Consider the following 12,421-nt stretch of genomic DNA (forward strand, 5'->3'; position numbering starts at 1 on the left):
TCTGATCCTGTGTTATTCAACTTTGTTTTATCCCAGTTCACATAGAATGAGATAATGTTCACAGCCCTCTTATTCACTCACAGGTTAATACAACTCTGTTACGTATATAGTGTACAATGCAATGTGTCTCTGTATTACGCCAATGGCATGCTTGTTAATGTTAGTGTGTAATAATATGCTTGTAAATAGGAAGTGAATTACATGTTTGTTAGTGATGAATCAATAGTAAAAAGATAATATATTGATTAGCAGTAAAGCACAAATAAATAACTGCATTCTTGTGAGCAGTCAAAAATAGAAACCCCAACAATCTCTTCTGAACCAACAGCTATTCCTCCCACTTACTGCCAACCTTTAATCACATCCATCCCCACCTTTTTCCAGGGTATCTAAATCCCAATCCATATCCAAGTTCAAGTCCCCCAGCTGGTCCATACTTTCATACATGTTGCCTTCTGACAAATGCACAGTCCTGATTACCAACGGCATCATCTGATAGGGAGATGGGACGGTTTCTTTGGTTAGTGCAGCAGTCATCAAGCGATTAATCAATGTATGCAGGCTTGGAATACAACAACAACCACAGCATGTTAGTATAGCAGCAAAGGTAGCGATCAAAACCGTTAGGGACAGAAATATGGCTTACAAGCAATGAGTAAATCAGTATACGGCTGTCAGTATGTTCAACAGGAATGTTTAAGGTAGCAGCATGTACGATGGGAATGCCAGAAACAGTAAATCCTTACATAGCCCTTGAAGAAGAGATGTGCAGCTCAGTATTAAGCAAGTATTAGGTTTAACAAGAATATTGAGGAATAAAGCAAGCATACAGGGTGAGCTATAAGTTTCCATACATAGGAAAAATAAACATTTTATGTTGGACAACCGTTTTTATTTATATAATGTGCTCTATATGATTCCCATTGTTTCTAAAACACATATTAATACATGTTTCCCACTGTTTATGAACTTGCATGAGCACAGTTGAAGTTATGCTTGTAATGGTGTTGGTGATATGTTCCTGGAGATGATTTATGTCTCATATCTTCATCTGATACACCATGGCCATCAAGTGCCCCCAAAGATAGTGTCAAACGCATCTTCTACGGTATCTGAAACATAAAAAAATATACATTATTCATTTTCCTATGTATGGAAACTTATGGCCCACCCTGTATATTTAGCAATAGTGTGATTAACAAGAATAATGATGAATAATGCAAATATTACATGTTGGGAATATTTTTACCACGTTTAATCAATATTTTAATCACATTTAATCAACAATTAATGGCATTTAACCATAACCCATGTAATCAACATTTAACCGCATTTAACCACTACTTGTTTTATCATATAATCAATTTTATATTAATGTGCTATTGCAACTGCAGATTATGATTAACCAATGCAGTCAAGTATATTACTAGTGTGCTTATAATGTGTTATCTAAGCATTGACTTACATACACAAACTGAGAGGCCATTTTAAGGGAAATGCTTTCAACGCCTGCTCAGGTGTCAGACGTTTTAAAGGGAAAGTACCGACAATTGCTGTCAGATATCGCTGACAGAAATAGATACGTTAAACCAACAAATGGTCCATTTCTTGGCAGAGTGAAGTCGCAGTATTTCAGAGAAAATGATAAAATGTACTTGCATGCAGTCACGTACTCACAAGACGACTATGAAAGGTCAAAAGGATCAGACAAAAGAACAATCACTTAAAAGTACCAAATTGTGAAATATCTCAGAAAAAGGATAGCAAAGACATATTGACACTAAAATATTAAAAGAAAGATAAAGATTAACTTAAAGAAACCAATATGAACAATATTCTAAACAACAGTTAAAAGATAAAACAATGAGAATCCTATATATATTAATAGTGAAGATAAACTAAATAAATCTGCCTTATATCAGTAGTTGAATAATTGAATGATTTATATTTAATCATCTTAAATATAAATTGGACAAACTGAATGATAAAACTTAAAGTATAGGCAGACAGACAGAGAGAGCCCCCTGCACAGAGCAGGAAGCCACGCCTAAGTTACTTTTGTATCCTTAAAACTGACACACGCACGCACGCACACACACACACACACACACACACACACACACACACACACACACACACACACACACACACACACACACACACACACACACACACACACACACACACACACACACACACACAAGTACTCTGATTACAGGGTGAAGACGACTCGGATTGGACGAAGACTGAAGACAACCGCGGATCTTCCTTACTATAGACCAATCAGATAGAAGCATATTTCCATATAAACCCTCTGTAGAACGTTAAGTTAGGCATTCTCTCTTGTGAAGATTGCTGCAGCAACTCTCTGTAGATGAGCTATTAGAGAACTGCGGTTTTCTAGAGCAAGCTAGAATCTGTATGCATACATTCTGATCATCCAATGCTTACTAGATATTCTTAAAAGAATATTTCTGTTTTGAGTCTTCATTGCTTCATAGTGATTCCTCAATAGCAAATAACGAACGTGCACGACAAATGATTAATAAGAATAAAGAAGAACAGTGCAAGTAGCATGATTAATAAGAACAATAAAAATAACAGACTCTGACACCTCTTTTTTTGACTGTAAGACTGTGCTGTCATTTGAAGCTTGTGTTGTTGTGTTTGTAAGTGGCAGGGATTCCTCCGGCGATGCTGGTGGAGGCCCACGGGACGTTCGCCACGGCCACCTGCACCTCGTGCCTGAGGAAATACGAGGGCGAAGACCTCAGAGTGAGTCACAACCCAAACACTAACCATATTCAGGAACAGAACTTAAAACAGCATAATCGCAACTCCAAGCTTTAACTGCACACCAGGGTCTTTAAAAGAAACTGGAGTTTTTCAGACAACATGATTAATTATTCTGTTTATCTGTTTTTTAATATATATGTATATATATATATATATATATATATATATATATATATATATATATATATATATATATATATATATATATATATATATATATATATATATATATATATATATATATATGGCTGGGACTTTAACACGTTAATTTCTGTTAATTAATTATAGCGAAAATAACGCGTTAAACTAATTGCAGCCTCTTCAGTTCCCTCACTTCTGGCACACTGATGAACACTCCAGCCCAGTAGGTGGCAATAATGAACCTAAAGTCTGTTTGTAGCCATGAAGAAGAAGCACAGGAAGCACTGGGTGAAGTCAGGCACTGGTGAACAGTGCAGGAAGACGAGATTGAGCTTGTTGGGCAGAAATTTTCCTTTAAAAAATCTTCCCGATGGCAGCTTGGATAAAAGCCTGGTTGTGTGCAAATTGTACAACAAAGAGTTTCCTGATCACTGCAGCACTTCAAGCCGACGGTAACACCTCAATGTAAAATGTTGCGATTAGCATCAGCGCTAACGTTAGCTACGAGTAATGCTAACGGCTAACGGTATAGCCATCCCATAATAGACCACTTTTCTAGACAGTGCTTGAGTTTACAGAAAGTCTTAAAATGTTGAATTAAATCGCTATAATTGCACTTAGATTTGCAGTAATCTGTGAATTTAGCAGACAGATGAAAAATGCAGATAAATAGAAATGAAACATTTTTGTGGTTTAAGTTTTTACTCCGTCGAGGCTCTGCCTCCTTGGAGGAGGAATAACCTAAACAACAAAAATATCTCTTTTAATAACTTAATTATAAACTTTTGTTTATGAAAAATACATAAATAAAAATTGATATTCCTATAAAAAGAAACATCAAAATTACACCATTTATCAGACCCAGAAAAGATGAAAACAGAATGAATCTCTGGATTTTCAACACTCTGAAGCCCCTTGAACTACTTTTGCTGATTTTATGTGCCATACAGTGGAAAAAACAACTAAATTCAGGCTTTAAGTCATCAAAATGACTTTTTTCTATGTCCCATTTTCCTTTTTTTTAATTACATTTTAAATTCTAAACATGTATATGTCATAACTGTCAACCACAATTTTATTTGAATTGAAAAACTTCACTTACTGTGTCAAATACTGGTATTTGACAAAACTGCAATTATTGCAATTAATTAATTACAAAGCCTGTAATTAATTGGATAAATTTTTTAATCACGTCCCACCACTAATATATATATATATATATATATATACACACACACACATGTGTGTGTCTATATATATGTATATGTGTGTGTGTGTATATATATGTACATATATATATATATATATATATATATATATATATATATATATATATATATGTGTGTGTGTGTATATATGTGTATGTATAATTTATTTTAGTTTTTGTTTTTTTTAAATACCCACAGTTTCCTCAAGGCCATAATGATGCCTTCAGACATCTTGTTTCCTATGACCAACAGTCCAAAGTTGCAAGATTTTCAAAATAAAAACTCTAAATGTAATTTTTAAAACACTGGATCCATCAAATTTTGCCTTCTGCCTTCAAACATCTTGTTTCCTATGACCAACAGTCCGAAGTTGCAAGATTTTCAAAATAAAAACTGTAAATGTCATTTTTAAATCACTGGATCTATCAAATTTTGGCTTCTGCTTTTATTATAACATTGATTTTTTTTTAATCTATACACCTCGTGCAAGTTTCTATTTTCATATGTGGTTTCAAAATTGTTCAAAATTAAATATAAAATGAATGGCAACTGAATAGTGGTTTGAAAGATTCCACTAGTTCTTGCTATTGTACTTATGTTGTTTACAGGTTCAATCATATTGTGTGTTTAAATCATTTATCATTTGTCAAGTTTAAAAAAAAACCTTTCTACATTTAAAATTGGTGTATTGTTGAGTTCTCATAGATCATTTTAAGACATCTCTTAAGAATAGTTGTTTTAGATGAGAATCTGTCCTTGTTTTTGACATTGCAGGATTTTACCCTTTTCTTTTGCATGATTTAATATTCCTTTGCACCTGTTCAACATGTTAAAGATTAGTGTAAAACTAACAATCTGCGCAAAGCGATTTTACATTTTGTGTCTCATTAGCCAGACGTGATGAGTGGGACGGTCCCCAAGTGTCCCACCTGTAAGGGCGTCGTAAAGCCCGACATCGTGTTTTTTGGGGAGGAGCTTCCACGCCACTTCTTCAAGTATCTCACAGACTTTCCACTGGCAGATCTTCTGATCATCATGGGAACTTCACTGGAGGTGGGGAACATCAAACTCAGGAGGTGTTCTTGTACATATTTGAAAAAATTGTGGTGAGGGATGATGGTTGAAGATTGGACAGGCTGAAGTGTAAAACATATGGAGACACAAATTCCACAAATGTTACAGCAGCCACCAGAATACCATCATGATGTGTAGTTTTGTGATGTACAAAATACGTTGTGAAAAGTTTGTGCTTGTGTAATTTGTGCAAAAGTGTAAAGACTAGAGTTAGCACCAGAAATGTTTGAAGATTTGATGTGAAAGCACAGCCAAAGTATTTTACTGACATAGTTTCTTGGTAGTTAAATGTTTTACGGAGTAATTTTTGAAGATGAATTCAACATAAAACACTGCTGCATCTTTGCCCTGCAGGTGGAGCCCTTCGCCAGTCTGGCCGGAGCTGTGCGAGGTTCTGTTCCTCGTCTGCTCATCAACAGGGACTTGGTGGGACCGTTTACCTGGAGCCGCCGGCCTCAGGACGTTGTGCAGCTGGGGGACGTGGTCAGCGGTGTGCAGGTTCTGGTCGATGCCCTTGGCTGGACTCAGGAGCTGGAGGCTCTGATGGCGGCCGGCGCTAAGAAAGTGAGTGTTTGTTTTGTTTACAAAGTCAAAATCTTCTGCTTGTTTAAATCAGCTTCATAGGTGACCCAGCCGAGAAACCGTCAGACACATAGACCCATGTAAAACTGTTGTTGATTCCTTGTTTTTTGTACTGATCTTTTACAAACCTGCAAAGATCTTTGGTGCAGAGTCTTTGTTTCTTAACATTTCATTGTCTTCTTTCAACAATCCCTTTAAAAGTAAACTCTGAAATTCTGTAAATGCATGCAAATCATAGAGATGTAATCAGGAGACAAAGAAGCAAAACTTCTTATAAAGGGACAGGACCATCTTGTCAGATATGTAACACAAATTTAGTTCCATAAGAATGATCTGCAGAGACTTAAATATGAGACATGTTTCACCATATATACATCTTCTGGTGCATGTTGACAGTTAAATGATGTGCGGTTGAGCACACTTTCCTACAATTTTTAGCATTCAAGTGACCGAGTGTAATCCTCATCATAAGCTTCACACAACTTGTGTTTACTCTTCTCTGCAGGCTACGACAAAAAACGAAGAGTGACCGGATTTAACTTCGTCACAGCTAGAGGTTTGACTCTATTCACTGCACTCAAACACCCAAACTGCAGGATAAAATCCAACTGACTTACTTTTGCTCACGTTTTCCTGAGAATCTCGTGTTTAAACTGATATGATTGATCAGTGGAAACTCAAATACTGACAAATCTGGAACTACTGCAATGGAAATACAATAAAACTGATCAATGATTGTCAGTTAAATGTCATTAAAAAGCAGGTAAGTGATGAAGAGCAATAATGTGGAAAAATCACACTGAGTTCTTTTTCTCTTTACAAAAAGAAAATGTCCAAGATATACTTCTGTTTGCTGAGTTTTATGTGCAATAGAATACTTTCCAGAGATGACTGTCATGTTGATCTGTAAGTATTATATGCCATAATGCATAATATATTTTATTTATGAGCCTCTAGTTTCTTCAAATATTGTGCTCAACTTATGCAGGAAAAAATGTGTCCTTGCTCTTACATCAAATTTTTAATTCCACTAAACCAGTGATTTTAATACGGTTTTGCTGGAATTACAATGTAAAGACTAAATATGAGTATGTCAGCATAAAGCAATGAAAATTAAGAATGTTAATTTTGCATTTCAAGCTTTTTAGAACGGATTCCAACATGGAGAACTTCAGCTAATAACCGTCTATTTCTGAGTTTTAGCCAGGATGTCAGTTTCAATTTAAATTTGTCGTTTTTTTTTTTTTTTTTTACATAGAGATGCATATATTCTTTATTGTACCACTGGAAAACTTGTTTTTTGGGTCAAAGCCACTGAATCACACTGCGCTTTTGTCAGCAACGTCATCACACAAGTACTTTGATAATAGAAAAGTGCCTAATATCACCCACAAAAAAATTACTGGCAATAAAAAAGTAATAGAAGGGCCATAGTTTTAAAGGGTAAACAGTGGCTATGACTATAAACACATGAATATGGATAATAAAACTCACTAATAAATACTGATTAATACTCAAGCCACTCTGTCTGAAATGCAGTGAAATCATGTTCTCCTACATGTTGATATGTAATATTTAGATGATGGACGGCATGAGTGAATTTTCAAATCAGTTCAGTTTCCTCTTTGGCATCTTGAACCTTCTGTCTGATGTTTTACACCTCACATTCTAGATTCAGGATGCGCTTCGTGTCATTCAGATTCTTCTATGCTTCCCTCAGCAAAGATTTTTTTGTATAGCGATTGAAAGTAGTTCATGGCTGACTGTGCTAACAGTTTACTTTACATGTCTGCCTTATTAAATTATACCTTCTAAAATCATTCAATTAAACCAAAACATAAGTTTATTACTTAGATTATAGAGTCTGAGCCTTCTCAAAAGGAAAGGTTTAAACATGAACATTACACCAAAATATTTATACCAATGAACCGGATTTATGTGTACGTTGTGTATAAGAACAAGACCATGATCAGCAATTACCTTTGGATTGAATACCATCTCCTTAAGTCCACAGACTGTTTGATTTCAGTGACAAAATGGTGTGTTTTGATCTCTTTGCAATAATGAATGGTGTCATCAGAAATTTCACAGTGTAATTTTAGGGGATTTTGCTCAAACATCAATTCATTTATAAAGTGAAGACAACCAATCAGCTTACAGACTCCTGTACTAATACATTTGGGGGCAGATGTTGATTTATTTATTTTAACTTGTTGGGCTCTGTTGGTTAAAAAAGAAAAATCAATTTTTAAAAATGCAATTTCCATTCACCTGTTATAGATTGTCTAATAGCAAGTATAGCTGACGAGTATTAAAAGTTGAGCTAAAATCAATGAAAAGTAAACAGTGCCTTCATCAATACAGTACCACTGAATATAAATTTTACTGTACTGATGAGAAACACTGCACAGATGTAAAATTCAAAATAGCTCATGAATAAATAGCTATAACTCCTAGAACAGCTGGACACTCAAAGGGGGACTATTTTCAGTGGTGAACTGATCCACAGTGGTGCTCAAGTGAGAATAAGGTCCAACAAAATGGTGTTGGTGAGATTTTTGTAATAACTACTATGGATTATGTGTCCATCAGTGCTACAGTGTGGCTTATTTATGTTTTTGGAGCATTAATGGAGCTTTGTGGCACGGAGGAAGAAGACCTATCTTTTCTAGCTTTGGATAAACAGATGCTAAGGCCTCTTCTTAGGATCTGGAGACAGTAAAAAAAACAAAAAAAAAAACAAGAAGACTTATCCTTTAACAGGCTAAATGAAAACTAAGGAAGTAACAGCCTCCCTTAAGAACTGAATGTGTTGTTAACCAGCAGATGGAGCCAGAAGACAGTTTACAGTGAAACATACTGTGGATTTAATACTGATAGATGCGGCTAAAAGGTAAAGGCTGGTTATTCTCTAATAAGTTTCACTGCTGAAGGAGTACAACTGAGTAAATGTGAGGAAAATTAAAAGCTCAACAAATGTGACGTTTCCAACTATTAAGTGGGACTGAAGAGGCATCTCTTCTCCAAATCAGCATTCCACAGCAATCAGACATGACTACTGGATGCTGTCTGGTACAAAAACTTCTTATTTTCAAGCAATAAATGTGAGGAGCAGCAGATTTATTATGCCCAACACTAAGTAGCAATGAGGAAAGTGTCCCTTTTACAAGTAAATGGAAATAAATGTGATAGTTGTCTTTCTGTGAAGAAGTAAAATCACAATTGTTTATATTCATTAAATACAGCCCAGTTGCTTTGTCAGAATTACTTGCACACTACTATTGACGTTATGTTGTTCACATCCTGATTTCTGAAACATGTGACAGCTCAACTCTTCTGGTGCTATCAGGAGTTTTCCAGGTTCTAAACTTAGTAGAAGTTTACTCCACTTTAAACTGGATTTGTGCTTACGGATTTGTTGTCACTAAATATTTTCATAGCATGAAAAAGGCCACAGTCTGCCCACTGCTGAGCCCCCACAGCACTTTATTATTAGTAATCTTTAAGCATTTTCTCTGAGCACAAGTGGTATTTCTAAGTCTCCTGTTGTGTGCCAGGGTGTTACCGAAAGTGGTTCAAGGAAGGACAAGCGATGATCTGGCAGCTGGGTTATGGAGGTGTGAGGCTCAGTGACGAAAACTGGATTGTTTGGTTTGATCCTACCGAAGAACCTTTGTGGCACAATCTGGTGAAAAGCTGAATTAATGCTGCTCTGACAGAAAGGCTTGCTGTGTATGAAGCCGATGACGCCTGTCCAATGCTAAAAGCTCCTAAAAATGTGTCATAACTGGACCATGAAGCCACAACAGAAGGCGACCTGGTCTGATGAATCACATTTTCTTTTCCGGACGTGGACTGCCGGGTGGGTGTGCGTCATTTACCTGAGGAACAGATGGCAGCAGGATGGGAAGAAGCCGAACCGGCAATGGCAGTTTGATGAGCAGTGTCTAGTCTGGCATTCCTATGGATGTTACTTTGACAACTACTAAACATTGCTGCAGACCACTTACACTCTTTTATGACCTCTTTAAACAGGATAATGCTCCCTGCCACACTACAAACATTGTTCAGGAATGGTTTGAGGACATGACCAAGTGTCTTAAGGTGTTGTCTAAGGTGATGACCATCCTCTCCATGTTCGACTACGGTGATGTCATCTATAAAATGGCCCCTAAGTGGCCCTTAACAGGCTTGATGTCCTTCATCACTCAGCCATCCATCTTGCTACCAGTGCACCTTTCTCCACCCACCATTGTGACCTTCACAAACTGGTGGGTTGGCCCTCCCTTTACACCATGCGACTCCAACACTGGCTTCTACTCATCTAAAAGACCCTATCAGGGAAGACACCTCAATACCTCTCCAGCCTCCTACAGCCCTCCCATAACAACTACCACCTGAGGTCCAGTGATCTCATAACACTCATTATCCCCAAGGTTCGCACTGTCTTTGACCGGAATTCTTTTCGCTTTGCTGCAATCGATCGAAATTCCCTCTGAAAATCTCTGAAACTGTCATGGCTTCCATTACCTTACATCTTTAAGCAGAGGGTGCAGCAGACCCTAGCTGACCACTGCACATGCTGAATGTTTTCATGGAATTTCTAGCATTAATTTAGGGTGTTTTTAATCTCTGTTTAAACAGTTGTGTGTCATTTTTGTATATGTATTGTTTTTTTGTTATCTTTCTTCCTGCTGGGGCCCTTTGCCAGGTCATCATTGTAAATAAGAAATATTTCTCAACTGATCTTACCTGGTAAAATAAAGAATAATTAAAATGACCTCCAAATTCCTCCAATTTCAGTCCAATCGAGCATCTGCTAGAAAAACAAGTCAAATCAATGAAGGATCCACCTCACAACTTCCAGGATTTAAAGCATCTGCTGCTAACACTGTGGTATCTGATACCACCAGGCACCCTCATTGGTCTGTAGAGTCGAGACCTCGAAGGGTCACAGCTGTTCTGGAGACCTACACTGTATTAAGCAGGTGGTTTTATTGTTGTAACTGATCGGAGTTGACTAGTTATATTTGCATGTTGGAGCATGAATAGATAAGAAAACAGTGATGATGTCCGAAAAGCAGATCTACTGTTGTGTCTATTCAAATTATTTGATGGGTTTGTGTTAAAAATATAGTTAAAAATTAACCAAAACATTGATGAAATCTACAATTTATGGTTCCTTGAACAGGTTCCACAACATCTTAAGATGTTCTTCTCCACACAAGTGTTTTCTATGATCCATTCAGAAAGTTTCTAATGATACTTTTGGGAGATAGATGGACTTTATGTTCATCTTCATCCATGTAGACCTACTCTTGGTGGGCACTTCCATTTTTTGTCAGTCCACCTTTATATTTCCCAGGATGTTTTTTACTTAGGCCAGCTGAACTGCATTTATTTGTGAGTTTCTCTAGTTAAGATAAAACTGACTCAGCCCCGACTCTGAGTTTAAAATCCAGCTTTCACACCTCGCTCCAATTTTCACCTCTACTTTCCCACCAGTCTCGAAAATAACGTGTTTTCTAGGCTGCTGCTGACACCTTTGTAGCAAAAATACTGGCTGATGTCATCTGCTGCAAGGTGTATAGTGTTTTTTTTTCCCCTTTCTCTCTTGACCAGAGTTTTTCTTATAGAATGAATGAAGTATTGTAGTATTCATAATGACATTTTCATTGGTGCGTAATCATCTGAAATTGTGAATTGTTGCATTTTTATCGGTTGGGAATGAGCCTTTTATATCCACAGAAGCAGAGATTCTCTTGCAGGAGCCTGTTCTAGTTCTACAGACAAATGAAACGCTGGCTTTAAAGAAGATCTTGTGTTTTTACTTTGGAGAGAAATCCACCATAACTTCTTCTACATGCTTGGAAAGGGGCGAGTATTCAGTTACTTGCAATCTGCTGCCTTACCACTAGATGCTACTAAATCTTGCAATGCTAAAAAAAAAAAAACAACAACAAAAAAAAAACAGCATAAAGTCTCAACCACTGCATCACTGTCATTTTGCACCACATTTGTGGGATTACTCATGACTTTTGTAACTCGTGTGTGAAGCTTGTGTTGTTTCTCTACTCTTTTAATCTTATTAAGCTTTTAATTTGTCCAGTTTGAAGGATGTGACAGTGAACCCTACGAGTCAAATTGAAGTTTGTATTTTTAGCAGCGTGACTCAAATATCTCACCAGGTGTTTCATGGCTTGTCATGAAATTTTGTGAAAACATTCGTGGTTCTCAGTGGATGAATCAGCCTCACTTTGGTAAACCTGTGACTTTTAGCGCCACCAGCAGGTCAACCTTTCAGTTTCAGTCCTTTGGTTTGCAATGAAATTGCTTCAAACATTCAGGAGCATGTTTATTTTGGCCTAATTGGCAAATGTTAGCAAGCTTAACACAGTAAACTATGAGGATAAACATACTTATTAACATCAGTATGCTAGCTAAATGCTAATAATAATAATAGCATGCCTCTAGGTGAACACTGAACAGAAAGTTGTGGTTTTTAGCCAATGTAAAAAAGAAAAGCCAAGCCTGTCTGCTGAGGATAATCGAGTTAATCAGTCAAAAACTCCACAACAGCGACCGAACAGATGTCCAAGTGTCAAAGAGTCGTAGCCGCC

At 36.8% G+C, this 12,421-nt stretch overlaps 1 protein-coding gene across 6 annotated transcripts in view; it reads left to right on the top strand.

The window, feature by feature from the left end:
* Positions 1 to 12,421, top strand: part of sirt3 (sirtuin 3) — a 47,928-nt gene that overhangs the window by 9,939 nt on the left and 25,568 nt on the right. For 2 of the 6 annotated variants that reach the window (XM_023291277.3, XM_035957699.2), the window contains exons 5-8: positions 2,675 to 2,775; positions 5,037 to 5,198; positions 5,574 to 5,783; positions 6,307 to 7,319. In XM_023291277.3, the coding sequence (XP_023147045.1) occupies positions 2,675 to 2,775; positions 5,037 to 5,198; positions 5,574 to 5,783; positions 6,307 to 6,330 (497 nt within the window). In that variant the 3' untranslated portion in view covers positions 6,331 to 7,319. Of the gene's footprint in view, positions 1 to 2,674; positions 2,776 to 3,209; positions 3,390 to 5,036; positions 5,199 to 5,573; positions 5,784 to 6,306; positions 7,320 to 9,358; positions 10,593 to 12,421 lie in introns of those variants that run through there. The other 4 variants (XM_055012396.1, XR_008602328.1, XM_055012399.1 and 1 more) reach the window with 4 other exon arrangements.

Source organism: Amphiprion ocellaris, chromosome 1 (assembly GCF_022539595.1).
Source record: "Amphiprion ocellaris isolate individual 3 ecotype Okinawa chromosome 1, ASM2253959v1, whole genome shotgun sequence".
Lineage (NCBI taxonomy): Eukaryota > Metazoa > Chordata > Actinopteri > Pomacentridae > Amphiprion > Amphiprion ocellaris.